General features: G+C 37.4%; 1 protein-coding gene across 4 annotated transcripts in view; it reads right to left on the bottom strand.

The window, feature by feature from the left end:
- LOC140734775 (ELKS/Rab6-interacting/CAST family member 1-like) overlaps nucleotides 1–22944 on the bottom strand; it is a 766434-nt gene that overhangs the window by 463052 nt on the left and 280438 nt on the right. For all 4 annotated transcript variants that reach the window (XM_073059261.1, XM_073059262.1, XM_073059263.1 and 1 more), the window contains one exon: nucleotides 16566–16697. In XM_073059261.1, the coding sequence (XP_072915362.1) occupies nucleotides 16566–16697 (132 nt within the window). The remainder of the gene's footprint in view (nucleotides 1–16565; nucleotides 16698–22944) is intronic.

Raw genomic sequence — 22944 nt, 5'->3', positions numbered from 1 at the left:
ATTAATGGAGAATGTGTGGAGCAGGTTAAGACCTACAAGTATCTGGGAGTACAGTTAGACGAGAAGCTAGACTGGACTGCCAACACAGATGCCTTGTGCAGGAAGGCACAGAGTCGACTGTACTTCCTAAGAAGGTTGGCGTCATTCAATGCTGTAGTGAGATGCTGAAGATGTTCTATAGGTCAGTTGTGGAGAGCGCCCTCTTCTTTGTGGTGGCGTGTTGGGGAGGAAGCATTAAGAAGAGGGACGCCTCACGTCTTAATAAGCTGATAAGGAAGGCGGGCTCTGTCGTGGGCAAAGTACTCGAGAGTTTAACATCGGTAGCTGAGCAAAGGGCGCTGAGTAGGCTACGGTCAATTATGGATAACTCTGAACATCCTCTTCATAGCACCATCCAGAGACAGAGAAGCAGTTTCAGCGACAGGTTACTATCGATGCAATGCTCCTCAGACAGGATGAAGAGGTCAATACTCCCCAATGCCATTAGGCTTTACAATTCTACCGCCAGGACTTAAGAACTTTTTAAAAGCTATTATTAATGCTTTTTGAGATAGTGATTTAGATGCATATCATATTTTTTACTGAGTTAAGTATTGTATGTAATTAGTTTTGCTACAACAAGTGTATGGGACATTGGAAAAGAGTTGAATTTCCCCATGGGGATGAATAAAGTATCTATCTATCTATTCAGTATCTACAAATGTACTTAGACAAAAATTGATAAACAGGATTGAGCTTATGGGCCTGGAAATCATTCTCAGTTGTATGTAGTGCTGACCCTTAAACAACCTTCCTTGTCCTCTCCTGCAGATGAGCCACAGAAGTGTAAATCATTTCTTGAGGAGACACCATGTGAAATCAGCCAGTTATACTTGATATGTTTTGCTTATGTTATGCAAAATAGTTTAAAGGGAGGCAGGTTAAGGGGAGTTACCAGAGAGATTAGATGGATGCAGTTTGCTGTATGTGGTGAATGCAAACATTCCTAATTTCAGGAAAAAATCTTAGATAAAGGAGAAAACTGATGCTGATTCACTATAATGTTGTGAGGATTCTATTCCTTTCTCTTAGTTTCTCTGATACATCTGTATTCATAAGGAAATGTTCTTCAACTTCAGGAAATGTTGTTTCCCAACACCATCAAACCCTGCACCCACAAACCAGAACCCTCCATCCCTGCTGTAGTTAATGAAGACCCACAGACACTTCCTGCATTTCTGCTCTCATAACTGCCCGCTCTTCTCCAGGCACAACAGAAATAGAGATCCCCTGACCTTCATCTTTCATCCCAAGCAGTCTCCAAATACAGCCCATCATCTTTTGCCACTTCTACCACATCTTCTCTTCACTTCCCCATTTACTTGCCGCAGGGGTCACTCTTCCATCCCTTCTTGATCTGATCACCCTTCTCATCCATCTCTCTATATCTCCTGCAAATCAGAGAGGGGTGACAGTTGCCCCCTATACTTACTCCCTCACTAACTCTCAGGGATCTAAACAACCCTTCTCAGTGAAGCAGAAATTTACAAGCACTTCCTTCAATTTGGTCTGCTGCAATGGATCGCTGTGATATCTCATCCTCTATATTTTAAATAGGTGACTGCTTTGCAGATCACCTATACAGATATTGAAAGAACTAGATAGGGTGGATGTGGAGAGGATGTTTCCTATGCTGGGGATATCCAGAACTAGAGGGCACAGTCTCAAAATTGAGGGACGACCTTTTAGAACAGAGGTAAGGAGGATGTTTTTAGCCAGAGAGTAATAAATCTGTGGAATGCTCTGCCACAGACTGCAGCGGAGGCCAAGTCCATGGGCATATTTCTTTCAATTGTTTTTTTTACATTTTATATTTACTTTCAATATTTCTATTAATTTCTTACATAAAAGAATACAGGGTACAGTAAGATATATAATATATATTGATTACAATATATATTGAAATCACAGAAGTGTAATTACCTCATATCCATATAGATAAAATTTAAACATAAAATTGAAAATAAATAATTTTATTATACAAAAAATCTATACCCACTACCAGAAAAAAAACAGCTGTTTGGTTAAAAAAAGAGGAAAAAATCCTTAACATATAGTAAAACATATTATTAGCCAACATCTGTGCTAATAGCAAATTAAAGATTTTGAAAGTAATTCGGAAAAGGTCCCCACAATGTTAAAAAAATCTGGTCTAGATTCAGAAATTGAATAGCCAATCTTCTCTAAATTTGAGCAAAACATAACATTATGTAACCAATGAGTAGGAGTAGGTGGAGTGGCATCCTTCGACTTAAGCAACAAATCCCTCCTGGCTATAAGAGAAATAAAGGCCAAAATATGCAAATCGTGTGTCTCCAAAATAATATCATTTCCTCCAACAATCCCAAATAAGGCAGTCAAAGGATTAGATTTAAAATTTACTTTAAAAAGCACAGAAGAAGTTTGAAATACTTCCTTCCAATATTTTTCAAAATTCGGACAAGTCCAAAACATATGGATTAGTGAAGCTTCTCCATTATTACATCTATCACAATAGGGAGATATATCCGAATAAAAATAAGACAGCTTATCTTTAGACATATGGGCTCTATGAACCACTTCAAATTGTAGAAGGGAATGACGAGCACATAATGATGAGGTATTAACCAATTAAAAAATTTAATTCCAAGTATCCTCAGAAATTGAAATCTGTAAATCTTGTTCCCAAAGATTGTTAATTTTATCTAAAGGAATATTTCTCATTCCCAACATACCATAAATATTAGATATAGATGCATTATAGAAGGGTTTCAAATTAAAAATTATATCAAGTAAATTTAATATCTGGACCTTTAGGAAATATATATACTTGAGAATGTAAGAAGTCTCTAATTTGTAAATATTGAAAAAAGTGAGTTCTCAGTAGACTATACTTAAGTGACAGTTGTTCAAATGAAGAGAGACCATCTCCATCAAACAAATCATGAAAACATTGACTACCCAATCTAGTCCACTCTTTAAAAACTACATCAGACATAGAAGGTTTAAAAAAAAAGCTAGAAAAATATGACTGGAAAGTGAAAAACTCAATAAACCAAAATATTTTCTAAATTGTACCCAAATCCTCAAAGTGTGTTTAACTACAAAAATATCAGTTAAATTACTTAAAGATAAAGGAATTGAGGATCCAAGAAGAGAAATAATAGAAAATTTATTAACAGAGTTAGCTTCTAAAGAAACCCAGACCGGACAGTCCTCTCGATTAATATAACTAAAAAGTTAGATTCCGTATATTGACTGCCCAGTAATAAAACCTAAAATTGGGTAAAGCTAAACTTCCATTCTTTTTAGCTTTTTGAAGATGAACTTTATTTAATTGAGAAATTTTATTATTCCATATATAAGATATAATAGAAACCAAAGAATCTAAAAAGGATTTAGGAATAAAAACAGGTATGGCCTGAAATAAATATAAAAATTTAGGCAAAATATTCATTTTAATAGAATTGATTCGGCCAATCAATGATAGAGAGAGGGGTGACCAACTAGATAGTACCTTTTTAACATAATTCAGAAGTGTGAAAAATTTTCTTTAAAAAGAAATTTATAATTTCTAGTGATTGTTACACCCAAATAATTAAAATAATCTCTAACAATTTTAAAAGGAAGGTTAGTATTAACTAATAGCAAATTATTCAAAGGAAAAAGTTCACTCTTATGAAAGTTAAGTTTATATCCTGAAAACTGACTAAAGCTAGAGAATAAAGAAAGTAAAGAAGGTAAAGAAGACTCCACATTAGAACTGTAGAGCAAAAGGTCATCAGCATATAGCGAAACTTTGTAGGTAATATCCCTCCTTAAAATACCAGTGATATCATTAGATTCCCGGAAAGCAGTAGCTAAAGGTTCTAAAACCAAATCAAAAAAACAAAGGACTCAAAGGACAACCTACCGTGGGCATATTTAAAGCAGAAGTTGATAGTTTCCTGATCAGTCAGGGCATCAAAGGATATGGCAAGAAGCAGGTGTATGGGTTGAGTGGCAGAGCAGACTCGACAGGCTGAATGGCCAAATCTGCTCCTATGCCTTATGGCCTTGCACTCTATCTGCATTTCAATTCCTCTTCTGGTCCCCATGCCATCCTCTTGGCACTTGGCTTTCTCCATTGCTATGGTGAGGTAAAAAGCAAACTAGAAGAGCAGCACCTCATATTCCTGAGGAAGACTCTCGGTCCAAAATGCTGACTGTTACTCCCCTCCATAGATGCTGCCAGATTTGTTGAGGTACTCCAGCACTTTGTGTGTGCACCTTATATTTCATTTGGACAACTTACTGCTGAAAGACATGTAGACTGAATCTTACAATTTCAGGTAACCCACTCTCCAAATTCCTTTCTCACTTTCATCAGTCCTCCCAGGTTCTCTTTTATCATCCTTCCCTCACTCATCACCTAAAATGATCACTTCCCCTCACCTGGTTCTATCTGCCTAGCAACCATCTCTTGTCTGGGGCCACCTATCACTTATCGGTTTATTTCTTCCCCCAACTAAAAATGTAAATCCTCTATTCTTACACCAGTCTTAAGGAAGATCACAGATCTGAAATATTGACTGGTTTCCATTTCCAAGAATCTGTTTGACTGGCTGAGTTCTTCCAACATTTGTATTTTTATTTTAGATTCCATCTTCTGCATTTTTTTTTACTTTCTCATAGTGTAAACAGCAGGAGCTCCAAACACCAACCCCTGTGCTACTTTAATACACACCATTTGTCAGTCTGACAAAGATCTATTTATTCCTGTGTCCTGTCCGTCAATCAATGTGGTAGCTACTACATTATCCCCAAAATCATGCACCTTAATCTGGCATGCTAACTTATTACGCAGGACGTTAATTAATGCCAATACACCAGGCCCACTGGTTCTTCCTTTTCAATCAATGAGTTGTCCAATGCAGCTGGGAAAAAATGTCCTGACATCACATGCTTTATAATAGACTCTAGCATTTTCTCTACAACTAATGTTAGCTAAACAGATTGTAGTTCTCCAATTTCCCTCTTTTTCAGGCATAGGATTACACTTGCATTCCTCCAATTTGAAGGAACCATTCCATAATTCATGAAGTTTGGAACTTTAGAACCAATGTACCATTTATTTCCACAGCAAGTTGGAGTTTGAGTACTCCATGATACAGATTGTCAGGCCCTGGAGATTTATTGTATTTCACTTCCATTAACTTTTCCAACATCCCCCTCCCATATAATTTCCTTTAATTCCTTAATCTCACTGGATTCTTGCTTCCTTAGATTTCTGGTACATTATTTGTGTCCTTTTCCATGAAAACAAAACCAAAATATTGTTTAATCGTCCTTTCATTTTTTAGTCTTCCATCATATATTCTATTTGTAACTGTTAGGAACTTGAATTTACCTTCAGATTTTTTTTTCTTTGAAGCTACTTCTAGATGCATTTGTGTCTCTTCAAAATTTACTATCATGCTTTAGTTTTGCTCTTTGTCCATTATCACTGAATTTTAAAATGCATCCAATTCTCAGACTTGGCATTTTTCTGTATCTTTATGACTTCTCTTTGGATTTACAGCTCATTTATCATTCTTGCATCCAGATCAAGGGTAATTTGTTACCCAGTGATAGGGCTGCACAGCTACACAATCTCTCACAGTGAAACCCATGATCAGCTTGAACTAATTTAAGATGTAGTGATAATTAGCATCACATTAACCTGGCACATATATTTTACACAAATTCAACTCATAACACTAAACTGTGGGAAGCAGCAGATACGAGGAGGAGGAAAATGTTGCTCTCCATTTGCTATTTGTTCTGAGAAATGAAAGTGGGGAATTAAATGGAGGAATATTAAATATGAGCAATGTATTGCCACATTGACACTTAACACAATATTAACATAATATTGCAAAGGTTAAAGCACTCTCTGACTTCAGGACAATAGTTAAGGGTGGGAATGGACAGAAAGGAGATTACATCTGAACTAAAGCCATTAAGAACTAAAGAACTAAAAACTGCATCAAGCTGTACAAAAGTCACATTTACACGTACAGGTATTTCATTTTTCCTTTCTTCAGGTTGCTCATTTGTTCAACTCCTTCAGATATCTATTTTACTTTAACCAATGGGTAAAGGACTTGCAAGCACCATTTTTCATCCATTCAATGTCTTTGATCAAGAGCTGGTGGTCAAAATTTTAAGGCCCAAACATTTAATTCCAGAAAGTCTTCAGTAACGCACAGTGGCAGTGCTTTCCATATGAAACATCAGAATGAAGGCCTATCTGCCTATTCAGAATTAAGTCAGAATTTTTTGGGATGCTAAAATGTCCATGCTAAACTGTTTTAATCTACTAAGTGCCAACGTGTTAAGGACTTGTGTGCAAACATGGAGGACCTTAACCCACTAACAGAACTCCATATATAATCTTCTGGCTAAATGCCAATGGTGGACTCATTGTGGAGTCTAGGAGCATAGAACAAACTTGTTAACTTCCCAACATTTAACAAAGAAGCTGTTTGCTGAATCTATTTCAGGTTATACCTGGCACAGAAAAGGGAAGCGCATTCATTTAAATGCAAAGAACAGCTATGAAGAAGGAAGTTAGTTTAAGGTGATTTACTTCCCTTCATTCAAATTTGTTTTATTGTTTACAAGTGTTTGGGCTCTTTTTTGTGCATATTTTTTGAAATGTTTGAACAATTTAATGTCTAACATTTTTTGAATGATTCAAAACCATTTAATACCATTAAAGAATTTTACATCTTATTCAGATAGGACTTGTGTCACAGTCTGCTGTGGTGCAGGATTTCAATATTTTGAATTGGGACTTGCATGAACTGCAAGTCAACACTATGTATGGAACCAGAAAAGGAAATTAAAAACTTTTTCTATAGGTCCATCAGGTGTTGTAAAATATTCTAAACTTGAAAAATACACAATCTTAATAATATGAACCATGCATACCCTTCACCAATCTTTACCATGGTTTTGATATACTGGCAACTTTTATACTTCCAAACTCAATTCAGTTCTTTTGCTTACCTGACAATGATATACAGAAGTGGTATCTTTATATGAAGGATGAAGGTCAATAATGAGCCACACCTTCCATCTACTTCTGAAAGGTTGGTGGAAGATTACTTGCATATGAAACCTCTGCTTACTAAAGTAATAACTGTTCCATTTTCTCAGTGTCAGCCATTTTCATCTACGTCTCATCCCTTTAATGCTGCACTCAGTTTAGAAGCATAAAAATATAATAGGGAGGATGACAATTCTTGCAATTTTGGGGGGTTTTAAGCAAACTTGAGTAACAAATGAGCAGAGTACTCACTCTAAAGTGAGTTAGATTCAAGAAGAATGGAAACCAGAAGCAACAATTACTTCTTTATGTCAATTGAGTGAAAGCATAAAAACACTGGGAGTGAGCTAGAATTAAAAAAAGCTTCCCATACCTTGAACCATTTAAAGCCAAAGCTGTTGAATTCATGCAAACTTTCAATAATATGCTTCATACAGGCATTGTGTAGCATAATAGAAGAGAGAAAAGCATGCAAAGTATTTACTAGATCAGAAGCACTTAAATCCAATGAAAATTCCATTATAGTGCAACTATTTACATTTTCATTATGCATTTAATAATCACCAGTTATTCACATTTCATAAGCATATTTGGATAGCTCACTTGCCCACTAGAATATGTAGGCTCTAGCCAGAAATGCAGAGTTCAAAGTATATGTTTAAAGTATTATAATTTTTAAAACAATATTCTTGTAATTAATGAAATTCAATAAAATCCTAAAAAACCAGAAGATAGCAAAAATCCTTGAAATATTTTATAACTCAATGTCTATTTTAAAATTGAATTTCTTACCCCATTCCTGATCATTTAATATTCAATACGAATTGATAAATTCAGTTCTCAAAGCCATTATTGTACTAACCAGTGGACCAGTCTACAACAACCTCAGAAATGAGATTCAATATTGTTGACATACTTCCTTGTTTTATTTTCTAGCTGGAGAAGTATTTGGTTTGTGATATTCTATGTTCTATCATACCTCCACACTCAAAAATGATGTAACAGATATCTTTCATTTTATTATAGCATTAAACAATGACTGTCCCATTCATAAGGAACATTAACATAAGGGATAATTATTAGGTTAATGGAATAGTTAAGCAGAATTTTGGACTAAACTTCCAGTTCAAGTTCAAGTACTGGAACTGATAAGGTAATTCAATAATTAATCGAGTAAAAGATGAATTATGAGAGGAAGCTGGCGGCTAATATCAAAGAAAATACCAAAAGCTTTTTTAAGTATATAAAAGGTAAAAGAGAGTTGAGGGTAGATATAGGACCAGTAGACAATGACACTGGAGATACTGTATTGAAAGATGCAGAGATGGCAGAACTGAATGCGTATTTTGCATCAGTCTTCACAGTGGAATACGTCTGCAGTATACCGGACATTCAAAAGCATCAGGGAAGTGAAGTTTGTGGAGTGAAAATTACAACAGAGAAGGTGCTCAGGAATCTTAATGGTCTGAGGGTGGATACATCTTCTGGACCTGATGGAATGCACCCTTGGGTTCTGAAGGAAGTCGCTGGAGAGATTGCAGAGGCATTAACAATGATCTTTCAAGAATCGATAGATTCTGGCATTGTACTGGATGACTGGAAAATTGCAAATGTTACTCTGCTATTTAAGAAGGGTAGGAGGGAGGATAAAGGAAACTATAGACTTGTTAGCCTGACATCAGTGGTTGGGAAGTTGTTGGAATCGATTGTTAGGGATGAAATTATGGAGTACCTGGAGGCACATGACAAGATAGACCAAAGCCAGCATGGTTTCCTGAAAGGAAAATCCTGCCTGAGAAACATTCTGCAATTCCTTGAGGAAATTAGAAGCAAAGTAGACAAAGGAGATGCAGCAGACATGGTGTACTTGGATTTTCACAAGGCCTTTGACAAGGTGCCGAACATGAGGCTGCTTAGCAAGATAAGAGCCCATGAGATTACAGGGAAGTTACTAGCGTGGGTGGAGCATTGGGTAGTCTGCAGAAAACAGAGAGTGGAAATAAATGGATCCTATTCTAGCTGGCTGCTGGTAACCAATGGAGTTCCATAGGGGTCAGTGTTTGGACTATAGTATTAATGGATTTGTGGCTAAATTTGCCAATGATACAAAGATAGGCGGAGGATTGGGTAGTGTTGAGGAAACAGAGAGCCTGCAAAGAGACTAGGATAGTTTAGGGGAATGGGCAAAGAAGTGGCAAATGAAATACAATGTTGGAAAGTGTATAGTCATGCACTTTTGTGGAAGGAATAAACTGCAGACTATTATTTAAATGAGGAGAGGATTCAAACTACAGAAATGCAAAGGGACTTGGGAGTCCTTGTGCAAGATACCCTAAAAGTTAATCTCCAGGTTGAGTCAGTTGTGAAGAAGGTGAATACAATGTCAGCATTCATTTCTAGAGGTATAGAATATAAGATTAGGGATATGATGTTCAGGCTCTATAAGGCACTTGAGAAACCACACTTGGAGTATTGTATGCAGTTTTGGGCTCCTTATTTTAGGAAAGATATACTGACATTGGAGAAGGTTCAGAAGATTCATGAGAATGATTCCAAGAATGAAAAGGTTACCGCACAAAGGACATCTGACAACTCTTGGGCTGTATTCCCTGGAATTCAGAAGAATGAGGGGGGATCTCATAGAAACATTCCAAATGTTAAAAGGCCTGAACAGATTAAATATGGCACAGGATTCTATGACAAGACGGCACGACTTCAGGATTGAAGGACATCCTTTTAGAACTGAGATGTGGAGAAATTACTTTAGTCAGAGGGTGGTAAATCTGTGGATTTTTTTTGCAACGAGTGGCTATGGAGGCCAAATCATTGGGTGTATTTAAAGCAGAGATAAACAGGTTCTTGATTAGCCAGGGCATCAAAGGGTATGGGGTGAAAGCAGGGGAGTGGGGATGACTGGAAGAATTGGATCAGCCCATGATTGAATGGTAGAGCAGACTTGATGGGCTGAATGGCCGACTTCTGCTCCTATACCTTATGGTCTTATATCTGTGAAAAGTGCCAATGAAACTACAAGATTGTCCTTTTTCAGACAGTGGGCACTCTCCATCAGCAGAAACATGGAACCTTGAACAGAACTAAGCATTAGCACAATGAAAGATCAGATAACAACTTTGAAGTCCTGCCTTACATAGATATCATTGATGGCGAGTAACTTATTGGATATGGTCAGATGATGTCTCTCACCAGAATGGATATGTTCATAGATCCTCCAGCATTTAAGTGAAAAAGAAGGCTGACATCTTCAATCACAAGTGCTGTGCAAATGATCTGATCAGTGAAAAAACAGCTTAATCCCTACAGTGATGTGAGAGTGACTGTGCTAGACATACTAGTGTATTTAAATGAGTGTGGCATAAGGATAACAAAAAAAAACTTCCATTGGCTGGAGTCATACTTATTTCAATTCACCTCGAAGTATTTTGGACGCTTGAAGTCAAGGCTTCATAAATGACCTACCTCCCTTCCATCAAAAGACTCAGTGATTAGGCCCAGCCTCTACATTATAAAGCACATCGACAATGGAGCAGTCATACCCGCCCGTGGCAAATACTAGGCTGATCACAGCAATTAACATTAATGCCATCCAAATATCAGACAGCAAATGACTGAAAAGTTAAGTTAAATCAGCTACGTCTACATTCAACTCACCCCCGCGTAATGAAATGTGAATAGCATTGCTAAATCTTTGAACATATTAATGTTAGACATCATCACTGCCAAGAACCAAAACACGTATGTAATGTGGATACAAGTTATAGGATGTTTTTGTTGAGTGCCACATTCTTACTATCAACTAGGAAAAAATTATACTCACTTGGACAGGGGCTCAATAAGCTGGAAAGTAACTTGAATAAAGGAGTGACTTGATTGACACACCATCCACCACCATAAAACTTCAGTATTTCAACTCCTGGAACACTTTGAATGTATTGCGACAACCTACTACTCTTGTTTAAGCTAGCAATCTCTACCAAAGAACTTGTAACTTCCTCATAACATCATGATTTGGAAACATAAGAACATAATAAACAAGAGTATCCACTGGCTCCACTAGCTTGGTGTGTCATTCAATAAGATTATCTTTAATGTCAATATTATTTTACTAGTCTATCCCCATATCTCTCAATTCTTCTGATATACATAAACTTAATGATCTCCATTTTGAATGCAATCAATATGTGGGCCTCTGCAGTCTCTGGCATTCAAAATTCAAAAGATTCTCCTCATTTTTAGCCTAAAGTATTTTTCCCATACCATCCTAAATAGTTATTCATTTTCTATATTATTCAGCCAATAGAAACATCTTCACAATTACTACTTTGCCAAGATTTCTGAGATTTCTGTATGTTTTATGTTACATTTAACTCTCCTGATCTCTAAAAAAAAACAAGAGTCTACTTGACCACTCATCATATGGAAGACCCGGGCAAAATCAGGAAATACTTTTCCAGCACATATAAACATTACTTTTAAGAGACCAGATCTGTACATAATACGCCAGATGTGGTCTCACCAAGGCTCTACATTAATCTTGGGCAATATATAGATGGCCATATTTGGGAGAGGGGCAAAGTTTGATCTATTCTCACATAACAGGGTGGAGCAAACACAGGGGGTACTATAGGACTGGTAACCATAGTTCTATTTGTTTTCAATTATTTAGGGAAAGGGCCAGAATGGGTCCACAGGTTCAACTTCTAAATTGGGGCAAGGCAAGAGAAGGGCAAAGTCCTTAATGAATGTTTCTCCTCTGTCTTTTTACCATTGAGAAAGACATGAAGACTTTAGAACTAGGAACTAGGGAGGTCTTAAGGATAATTTGCAAAACAGTAGAGGAGTGCAAAGATATACAAACCTACAGGATTTGACCAGGTATATACAAGAAATCTGTAAGAGGGTAAAGAACAAATTACAGGAAACCTGGCTAATATTTAAATCACCTTTAGCCACAGGTGTGGTGCAGTTAGATTGGAGAGTGGGACAAGTGCATTTATTTAAGAAGAGCAACAAAGAAGTTGGGATCTATTGTTGTTAAGGTAATGAAAGGATTCTGAAAAATAAGATATTTGTACAGTACTTCTGGAAAGACAGGAGTTGATTAGCAGTTGACAGCACTGTTTTGTGCAAAGGAGATATCTTGCAAACTTGATTTTATTTTTTGACGAAGTAACCAAGAAAGTCTAAGGCAAAGTGGTAAATATGATTTGTATGGACTTTGGTAAGAGCTGGGCCGAAAATGTAGTTACTTTAGATTACCTAGGGTTACCCATAGCCCTCTATTTTTCTAAGCTCCATGTACCTATCCAGGAGTTTCTTAAAAGACCCTATCGTTTCCACCTTCACCACCATTGTCAGCAGCCCATTTCATGCACTCACCACACTCTACATAAAAAAATCTTACCCGTGACATCTCCTCTGCACCTACTTCCAAGCATCTTAAAACTTTGCCCTCCTGTGTTAGCCATTGCTTTATTTCCACATGAATAACCATTCCAAATGAAATGAAACTTGGGGAAAGTAGGGTCAATGATATCACTAGCACCAATTAACACCATATCCAGAGGAAACGATGATTTTTAAAAACTGTTCGTAAGTCTAATTTAATGGATTCCTGTTCCAATGTTGATGCCTATCCAAATATTGCAACAAATCAGGGGAAATAAGGTGGAAAAATTTGTTATTTGTGCTAAAACACCAAGGAAAAGGACTCTGGATCAAGGGATAATTTTACATGATTGAGCTTCTGGTTCATTGCATTAAATACTCCAATATTGTAAAGTCCTTAAAGTAACTATAAATATTTTTCAGTTTTTACACTATTATCCCAGATGTCTCATAAATCCCTGTATTAACCAACGAAGAGCACTGAAGGTATTAGAATGAACATATACAAATTTGAGAACTATTTACTTTCAATAGTGTAAGGATAAGAAACAATCCTACTGATAAATGGTTTACGAGTACCCATTTGACACAAATGTTATAAAAGTAGTGCAGGCGGGTGTACGGGCGCAAGTCTGTAGTTTAGTGCTTGAATTTCAAGTTTCTCTTTTATCAACAAATTATAAGGATCTGTTAGGCATCCTGATTTGAATCAACTTTTTATGCTTTGCTCTCAATATGCTTGGATTGCTTCTACATAATGCACGGAGGATTCTTGATATTATTCATTCCTACCACTGCTCCATTCTTAACAAATTCAGCAACATTGTTCAACACTCCCTTGAAATTGTTCAATCCACAGTGGAATGCACTTGCGTGGATGCTAGAGGCCCTATGGCACTTAATTTATGTGGTCTTTTTAATGTATTTACTACTGGTTACATCCTCAAGACATTCCATTGGTTGCCAGAATTCGGATGCATTTCTTCTTTGTAACTCAACATTGCTGAGATCAATCATAATCTAACTGAATTGAAGTAACTCAGTAAAATCCATCCATGACTCTGGAACTTTTATAGACAGAAATGGCAGGTACGCTCAGAATCAAATATATTACTTTATTTGTAAGATGATTTACTGTTACAATTTCTATTTTGCAAACCAAATCATACTACCACTGACAACATAAAACCCAGGATACAGACCTCTTCAACCAGAAAACTTGGTGTAACCAAAATCCAGGTAATACTTCTCTTGCGAAATCAAATATCCACATTACATCTCCTGAACAACAAAACCAGAATGTACACTTTCCTATAAATAAAAGCTCAATGAAATCAAACAAATCAAAACAATATAAACTATCACATTACCCTCTGCATAATTACAGCACAGCCACTCAATCTTGTAGATGCCCATAATACAACAATTTCTATTCAACTGTGGAGATCAACATGAAGTGACCAGAATGATAGTGATGTCAGAATCATATAATGACACTAATGCATCAGAAATCTCAACTCGGCTATTTCCATAACTTTGTATACAAGATACATTCTATATTGAAGAACAAAATCTACTGTATAACCACCAGTACAATGCACTACATAAACAAAACATTATCAGCCTCCCATGAACAGAAAAGATTCTAGAGATGCTGGATCTCTTGAGCAATACGAACAAAACGCTGGAGGAACTCAAAAGGTCAAGCAGCATCAATGGAGGGGAATAAACAGTTGACATTTCAAGCTGAGACCCTTCATCAGGACTGGAATGGAAGCCAGAACAATACGGTTGGGGGGAGGGGAGAAGGGAAGGAGTAGAAACTGGCCAGTGACAAGTGAAACCAGTTGAGGAGGAAAAGTGGGTAAGTGGGGTTATCTCTTGCCTCTTAAGTACACAACAGCATTAACTCTTTTTTTTCTTCCTATCACGATACCCACCATAGCTTACGTTGACACAAAATGCTTCACTAACATTACCTGTTATGGGGTTTTGGTTAGGTATGTCCTATTGAGGCAGGGAAAGGATAGTAGGAGGAAAGGAACCATGATTAACAAAGAGAAGGAAGCATACTTAAGGTTCAGGAAGCAAAGATTAGACAGGGCTTCAGAAATATAAGACAGCCAGAAAGAAGCTTAAGAATGGACTTAGGAGAAGAGACATGAGAAGTCCTTAGTGAGTAGGATTAAGGAAAACCCATAGGCATTCGACATGCACATGACAAAAAGGAGGATAACGAGAGTGAGGATAGGACTGATCAGGGATAACAGTGGAACCATGGAGTTGGTGGAGGTAGGGGAGGTTCTTATGAATACTTTGCATCAGTGTTCACCAGTGAGAGGGACCTTGCTAAATGCAAGGACATGTAGAACAGGCTAATGTGCTGGAATATGTTGAGGTTAAGAAACAGGATGTGCTGGAACTTTACAAAAATATTAGGATGGATATATCCCTGGGGTCAGATGAGATATACCGCAGTTTACTACAGGAAGTAAGAGAAAAGGTTGCTGTGCTTCTGGTGATAGTTTTTTTTCCATCCTCACTGGCTACAGGAATAATACTAGAAGAATGGAGGATGTCAAATTAGATTCTTTGGTTCAAGACAGGTAATAGGGATAATCCTGGGAATAACAGATCAGCAAGTCTCATTCGAGAATCTGAACGGTCGTGTTGTCAGCCTTGTGCCCGACTTCAAGACATCCCATCTGACCTACAGAGGAATTTCAAGTGAGAGGGTAAGGATCCTGTTGGTATCCATATGGGTACCAATGACGTAGGATGAACAAGGAAAGAGGTGCTGCTCAGGGAATTTGAACAGCAAGGAATTAAATTAAAATGTTGAACCAAAAGGTAATAACTTCTGGATTGTTATCTGCACCATTTGCAAAATTGCAGGGTTAATACAATCAGAGAACTAAATATGTGGCTCAAAGATCAAAGTAGGAGAAGTGAGTTTGTAATGTAGGAAAATGACACCAATACTGGGGAAGGAGGGAGCTGTTGCAATGGTACAAAACCAGGGTTACGAGGTTAGTAGCATTACTAGGCCTGTGGGTAGGATTTAAACTAAATAGCAGAGGAATGGGTTCAACAGCTTGGAAAAGAATGGAGAAAGTAAAAAGGAATGAGAATGCAGGAGAGGCTATTGAAGTCTCCAGAATAAAGAACAAGACAAAATTTAGAAAGGATAAGAATTTAGTTTTAGGCAGCATGGAGACAAATTGAAACAAAAGGTGGTGAATACAGGAATGAAGGTTTCATATTTCAATGCACGCAGTATACAAAATAAGGTAGGCTATCTAGTGACGCATTTAGAAATTGGCAGGTATTATGTTGTAGACATCACTGAGATGTGGCTGAAAGAAAAACACAGTCAGAAGCTTAACATCCAAGGATATGCATCATATCGAAAGAACAGGTTGGTGAGCAGAGTGGGTGGGGTGGCTTTGCTGGTTAAAAAAAATTGAAGTCAAAACCTTAAAGAAGTTTCAAAGGATCAGAAGATGTAAAGTCCTGGTGGGCAAAGTTAAGAAACTACAAGGGTAATAAAAGAAATCCTTATGCAAGTTAAATACCCCAGTAGCGAAAATTCTTACCACTGTGGAGGAACAGAGGGATCTTGTGTGGTCAACATTAATAGACTCTTCAAAGTTGTCTCGCAGGTTGACAGGGTTAGATTGATCTTGGAATAGGTTAAAAGGTCTGCACAACATTGTGTGCTGAAGAGCAAGTACTGTGCTGTACTATTCTCTGTTAAGCAGCATTACTTTCTAGTTCCCATGTACTGTATTTTATAGCTAACAAAGTCGATTTTCCTTTGGCATGTGTCTGGGATATTATGGGATATTATCACGTCAGATTGCTGGCCACTCTGCATCTCACCAAAATTTGTGTATTTTCTGTGCAATAAAGCAATAATTACATCTTAAAAGTGAAATCAATTGATCTAATAAAATCCTCAAAATATTAGCCTGTATTAGTTGCTCTACACTCAGTATAGAGAACACAAATGCCTAATGGATTAAAATGAGGAACTGTGCACCTGCTGCTGGCAACACATATTACAAACCTGTTTCTCAGAATCATTTCTAGCAGCTTCTTCCTGTGCTAAGACCATCTCACGTTCTGCTGTAATCTGTACACTCTCCCGTAAAGCCTCCTCTAATTCTTCGATCCGGTCATCTTTTTGACGTAAAGTATCCTAGAGGAACAGGACAAAAAACTGTAGTGACAATTTTGCTTTTTTTAAAATGTGCATCATTAGTTTGCAATTCAGAAGCACACATCTTTCAACATATCCCATTTTATGAAAAATTAACAAGTACTATCAGTTTTTATTTTAGCCTAATTTAAAACACATCTTGCTAAACACAAACTTTATGTAGATTAATGTTTACAGTCTTTTGTCTTGATACTAAATCTTGCAAGGTTCATTTAAAGCTTCAAAACAGCTTTAAGAAATTAGCATGCTTAGATGTTGGAAAGAAGGCAGAAATGAGTACCTCACAAATGATGCATTTTTGTAACATTAGGAATACACTGAAAATACTGAACTGACTTCAGTATTTCTAGAGTAGGATGATAATAAATTAACTTATTTTTTTATTAGCAAAGCCCATGCTGCAAAATGTAACTGGCTGCATTTTAAAGAATCAAAATTAGTAAAAGTTGACACAAGCAAAAAATTGACACCTCAAAAGAATCAATTAAAATCAAGCAATAGTGCAGAAAGGGCAGTTAGCAATAATTGAAATTATAAACATATTCATTACTTCTTCAGCAACATTCCAGATAACACCCTCAAGGCTGGCATTTACAATATTTTTTCTATGCCAATGAAATTACTTCTTGATCTAGCATGACAGTGCATGACAGCTAGGAAAAACCTTAAGCGCCCCACAGTTAAATTTGGATAACAAGAGACTCAGTGGTTGCAATATACAGTGCCACTGTTTCCTTAATACATATATGTCAAACTCAAGGCCCGCGGGCCAAATCCGGCCCGCGGTGGAATTATCTTTAGCCCGCGAGATAATATCTAATTACTATTAAAGCTGGCCCCAGTAATCGAAGCGCCTATGGCGTATGATATGGCTAATGCTGAGTTTATTCAGGTACCAGGTTTTCAGGGTTTTTAGTGTTTATTCGGCAGCCTTCTTCATAAGAAACGGAATTTGTAAAGTGAAACACTTTGTAGTTATAGCAGAGACTGAGACACACGAGAGCAGGCTGAAAAAACGGAGGCAACGAAAGCTGCGTTCGCACGCGTCTGACTGATCCGGCCCGCATGAAGCTGCATTTTGCTCAATCCGGCCCCTGACCTAAAATGAGTTTGACACCCCCGAAAAATAGCTATTGACAACCCTTAAAGCTGTGGTTCAACAAAAGGATTAAAATGAGCCAAACAAGAGTCAAGAATTGCACCTTTCTGTAATAGTACAATGAAGGTCCTGGTGCTTCAGAGAAGCGTCATCAATGATACCAGGTTCAGAACAACATTGGAGAGAATGGAAGGTATATGCATTTGTAAGCGGTTGAATAAGCTATCTTTTGGGTCACACAAAGTTTTTGAATTTTTGAAACAATTATAATGAAGAAATAATCCAGCAAATAAGGAATAAACAAATATGACCTGATTATTTGATTATTTTCAGAATTTTTTTAATTTAAATTTCAAAATGTTGATTTACAAAGCACATCAACTTGATTTTGCTACCCATTTTGGTCAACTGAAATGTGCAGAGCATTTTGGAAGTCTCATTTTGTTTCCAGACTCTGTTGATTATCAGCCCCATTACATTTGCAAAAGTAAAGCATAAGAGACATAGTAAGTGTACTAAGCATGAATGTTCCACAGCTACACTCACAAAAACTTGCTTGAGCACTTGGCAATTCACAAACATCTTTCACACATGTTCCTTTTGCAGCATGTTCACTTTTTATTTGATGAATTATTGGAGAGGGTAGATACAATACTGTTGCTTATATCATGTAGTTTAGATACTTAATGACAGATATTGGATTAATCAGCAAAATGCATACTTAATGATTCAGAAAGCTAATGGCAGCATGATATGAAACTGAAATAAAACATAGAACCCTGAAAACATTTAATAGGTCAGGCAGTTCTATGGAAAAAGTTAATGTTTCAGGTTGAAACTGACTTTGTCAGAACTGACTTTTCAAATGTCCAGCAACCAGTGCCCTTTGTATTTCATCAGGGTATGAAACTGCCAAACAAATATTGATAGGAAGAATGAAACAAGGTAATGATATAAATGTTACAGTTATACCATGTTCCTCATTCAAGTCCTGCTTAATGAAATTTAAAAGATTTCCTGTGTATTTTGGTTTCAATTCAAATCTCTGGCAATACAGAACTGCTGCAAAACACTGTTCAATTCATAGCTATAAAACCCTGATATCAGCAGCTGTTTCAGGAAAACTATGTCCACACGTGACCTAACCAGGATACTTAATGAGGCCCTGTAAGTAAAAAGCTAATATTTCACAAATAAACTTATTGAATATCAGCAAAATGGATTATCACTGCATTTCCAGGATCCACAATTAAACCAAGCCTATTACTGTAACTCTCATAGCTTCCACCGATTAAGACCTCCACATTTCCCAATCTTACTGTGGCCACTTACACTCCTTGCTGCACTTCCTTGGTACCACCAAAAAACCCGCTTTATTAATGACTTCAAGGTAGTTTCTGGTTGTGGGTGCATTTAGTAAGATTCAAGGATTACTAACTATGTCCCATATTCAGACACAAGAAAAATATCACCTACCAACAAGTATACAACATTTTATCAAAGACTCACCTCCTTGCCTTTCTGTTACTAAAATATATATTGCTGGCCCACCAATTTAATACTTTAATTCTAATGTCAAAAGTAAACTAAATGTTTAAACATTATAAATCCAATGGTTCCACTGTAAGAGGGCTGAGCTTAGGAGATGACGGTGCCTAAAGGTGACTCCTTTGCTTACATCTTTGGAAAAAGCTCTATTTCTATCTTTGATATCTTTTTTTCACATTTCAAGGTTCTTTTGAAGGCACTGACCTGGAGTTACACGCTGACTTTGGTTCTTTGCAGAAATGGTACCCGCTCTTGGACACTCATGACCAGCCATTTTTCAATATGCCAAGGACACAGCCTGGAATACTAACGTGCCTTCAGGGTGCTGGATTTTTGTGGCTCTGGAGGTGGGCAGATTCGAGGTTGGTGCCGCCACTGCTGCCTGATGCATCGTGGGATATGGAAGATCGTAAGCAGCGAGCTGGCTGCTAGCTACTTGCTTACAGACCCGAGTTCTTTGGGCACAGAGCTCAGAAGAAGCGACGCAACAGACTTTTAATACCATAAATCAGCGAGTTGCTTTGTTATGTCTCCCCCCTCTTGTTGTGAAACAGAGACACCTCATTTTCCCTTATTAGGGAGAGAGAGAGCCTGTGGTATGTCGAATATTGGGTGAACAAGTAGTATTCAGGGTACTGCAAGTCTGTGTCTTTATTGATGCATTACTGCATGCTTGAATGCTCGATGGGGGATGCTGATGCTTTTCTTGCTGGTGGGGGAGGCATTGCTTTGCTGCTGCTTAAGTGTGGGAGGGGGAGCTGGGGAGGGCCTTTGGTGTTCTAATATTTCACTGTCATTCATTCTTTGGGGCACTGTTTTCGTGGATGCTTGTGAAGAAGAAGAATTTCAGGATGTATATTGTAATCATTTCTTTGGCATTAAATTGTACCTATTGAAATCTACCTATGCCAAATAAAAGGGAGCAATGAGTACAAAAGAAACCAAGTTCATCATCAGCAAAATAAAACAATTGCACCTTTAAGATGAAGTTATAAAACACAAATATAAAAATTCCAGCCAGGATGGTTAATCTTTTTGAAGGTCTTTTGCATCTTTTAGACCAATGAGAAATTATACACTGCCTATATCGCCCACCCCCCCCCCCTTTGAAAGTTTTCATATTTTATTGTTTTACACCATTGAATCACAGTGGATTTAATTTGGAATTTTTGACACTGATCATGTCAAAGTGAAAATCGATCTCTCCGAAGTGATCTAAATTCATTACAAATACAAAACATAAAATTATTGATTGCATAAGTATTTACCTCCTTCAAGTCAATAGTTAGTAGATGCACCCTTGGCAGCAAATACAGCCTTGAGTCTGTGTGGATAGGTCGCTATCAGCTTTGCACATCTGGACACAGCAGTTCTTCCCAGCCATTTTCAAGTCCAGCCATAAATTCTCAATTGGATTGAGGTCTGGACTCTGATTTGGCCACTCCAGGACATTAACTTTATTGATTTTAAGCCATTCCAGTGTAGACTTGGCTTTATGCTTGGGGTCATTGTCTTCTGGAAAACAAATCTTCTCTCCCAAGTCACAGTTTTCTTGCAAAATGCATCAAATTTTCTTCCTGGATTTCTCTGTATTTTGCTGCATTCAGTTTACCCTCTACCTTCACCATCCTTCCAGGGCCTGCTGCAGTGAAGCATCCCAACAGTGTGATGCAGCCACCACCATGCTTCATGGTAGGGATGGTGTATTTTTGTGTGGTATTTGGCTTATGCCAAACATAACATTTAGTCTGAAGGCCAAAAAGCTCAATTTTGCTTTCATCAAACCATAGAACCTCCTTCCAGCTGACTTCAGAATCTCCCACATACATTCTGGCTAGCTCTAGCTAAGATTTCATGAGAGGTTTTCTTTCCCCCCCCCCCCCCCCCCCCCCCCAGGTGGCTTTCTCTTTGCCACTCTCCCATAAAGCTGTGACCAATGAAACACCCGGGCAACAGTGATTGCATGCACAGTCTCTCCCATCTCAGCCACTGAAGCTTGCAACTCCTCCAGAGTTGTCATAGGTCTCTTGGTAGCCTTCCTCACTAGTTTCCTTCTTGCATGGTCACTCAGATTTTCAGGACAGCCTGCTCTAGGCAGATCTACAGCTGTGCAATATTCTTTCCCTTTCTTGTTGATTAACTTAACTGTACTCCAAGGGATATTCAGTGATATAGAAATCTTCTTATATCCTTCTCCTGACTTTGCTTTTCAATAGCCTTTTCGTGGTGTTGCTTGGACTGTTCGTTTGTCTTCATGGTGTAGTTTTTGCCAGGATACTGACTCACCAGCAATTGGACCTTCCAGATAAAGGTGTATTTTTACTACAAACAATTGAAACACCTTGATTGCACATAGGTGATCTCCATTTAACTAAATATGCAGCTTCTAAAACCAATTGGCAGCACCAGTGATAATTTGGTGTGTCACATTAAAGGGGTGTAAATACTTATGCAATCAATTATTTAGTGTTTCATATTTTTTTTAAATTTAGATCACTTTGTAGAGGTTTGGTCTTCAAAGTAGTACAATAATTTTGGACCATTTAAAATAAAGTTTCTTTTTTTTTTACCTTGACAGTTTTTGTGATCTTAATGAAAGCTCAGACCACATGAAGAGAATTTAAACTTATCTCTGGTACGCTGACCTATAAAGTTATAGCTACTGGAATAATATGCTTTCAAGTTTAGTTTTCCTGGCATCCATAAGCAGGATTACTAAAGCATACTTTGGACAGTATCATCTAAAATTTTTAATGCATTCCTGAGAAATTTCTTCACCTGTGACTTTACTCAAGAAATACCATATCTATATTTCCATTATATAAGAATATCAGATCTTAAAGTAGAACCAGGAGTAGGCCATTCAGCTTCTTCCAACTGTTCTATATACAAAATCAAGAGTGATCCTTTTAGTAACAACACACAAAATGCTGGAGGAACTCAGCAGGCCAAGCAGCATCTATGAAAAAGAGTACAGTCGACATATCAGACTGGGATGCAGGAATGCAGACAACTTGGCAAAAGGTTTGTGCAGTCTGGAACCTCTCCTTTCTAACATGAAACAGATGGGCACCACTAATTTATACTACCCACAATGATGGCATGGTTGATGTCAATGCAACAGAGATTATCTTAATTGATGTACAGTAGTTGAAACTTGAACTGCTAATTTTCACTTTCATATTGATACTTTCTTTACCACTGTTCAAAGCAGCTTTCAGAATTCACCCTTTTATTCCCTAACAGGTTAAATAATTTTGTTAAGTAGCCTATCATAATGAATTGAATTGACTTTATTACTTATATCCTTCACATACATGAGTAAAAATCTTTACGTTATGTCTCCATCCAGATGTGCAATTTATAGTAATTTATAATAAATATGTACAACAGGATAGTCAATATAACATAGAAATACAGTTGCATCAGCCTGAATTAAGCAGTCTGATGGCCTGGTGGTAGAAGCTCTTCCTGGAGCCGGTTGGTCCTGGCTTTTATGCTGTGATACTGCTCCTTATGATAAAGGTAAATAATATTCCTGTGAAAGTGACGGGTGGGTGGCGAAGGAAGAGCACAAAG

The sequence above is a fragment of the Hemitrygon akajei genome, chromosome 10 (genome assembly GCF_048418815.1).
Source record: "Hemitrygon akajei chromosome 10, sHemAka1.3, whole genome shotgun sequence".
In the NCBI taxonomy this organism is placed as follows: domain Eukaryota; kingdom Metazoa; phylum Chordata; class Chondrichthyes; order Myliobatiformes; family Dasyatidae; genus Hemitrygon; species Hemitrygon akajei.
The sequence above is the reverse complement of the archived record's forward strand: the minus strand, read 5'-3'. Positions and strand labels throughout refer to the sequence as shown.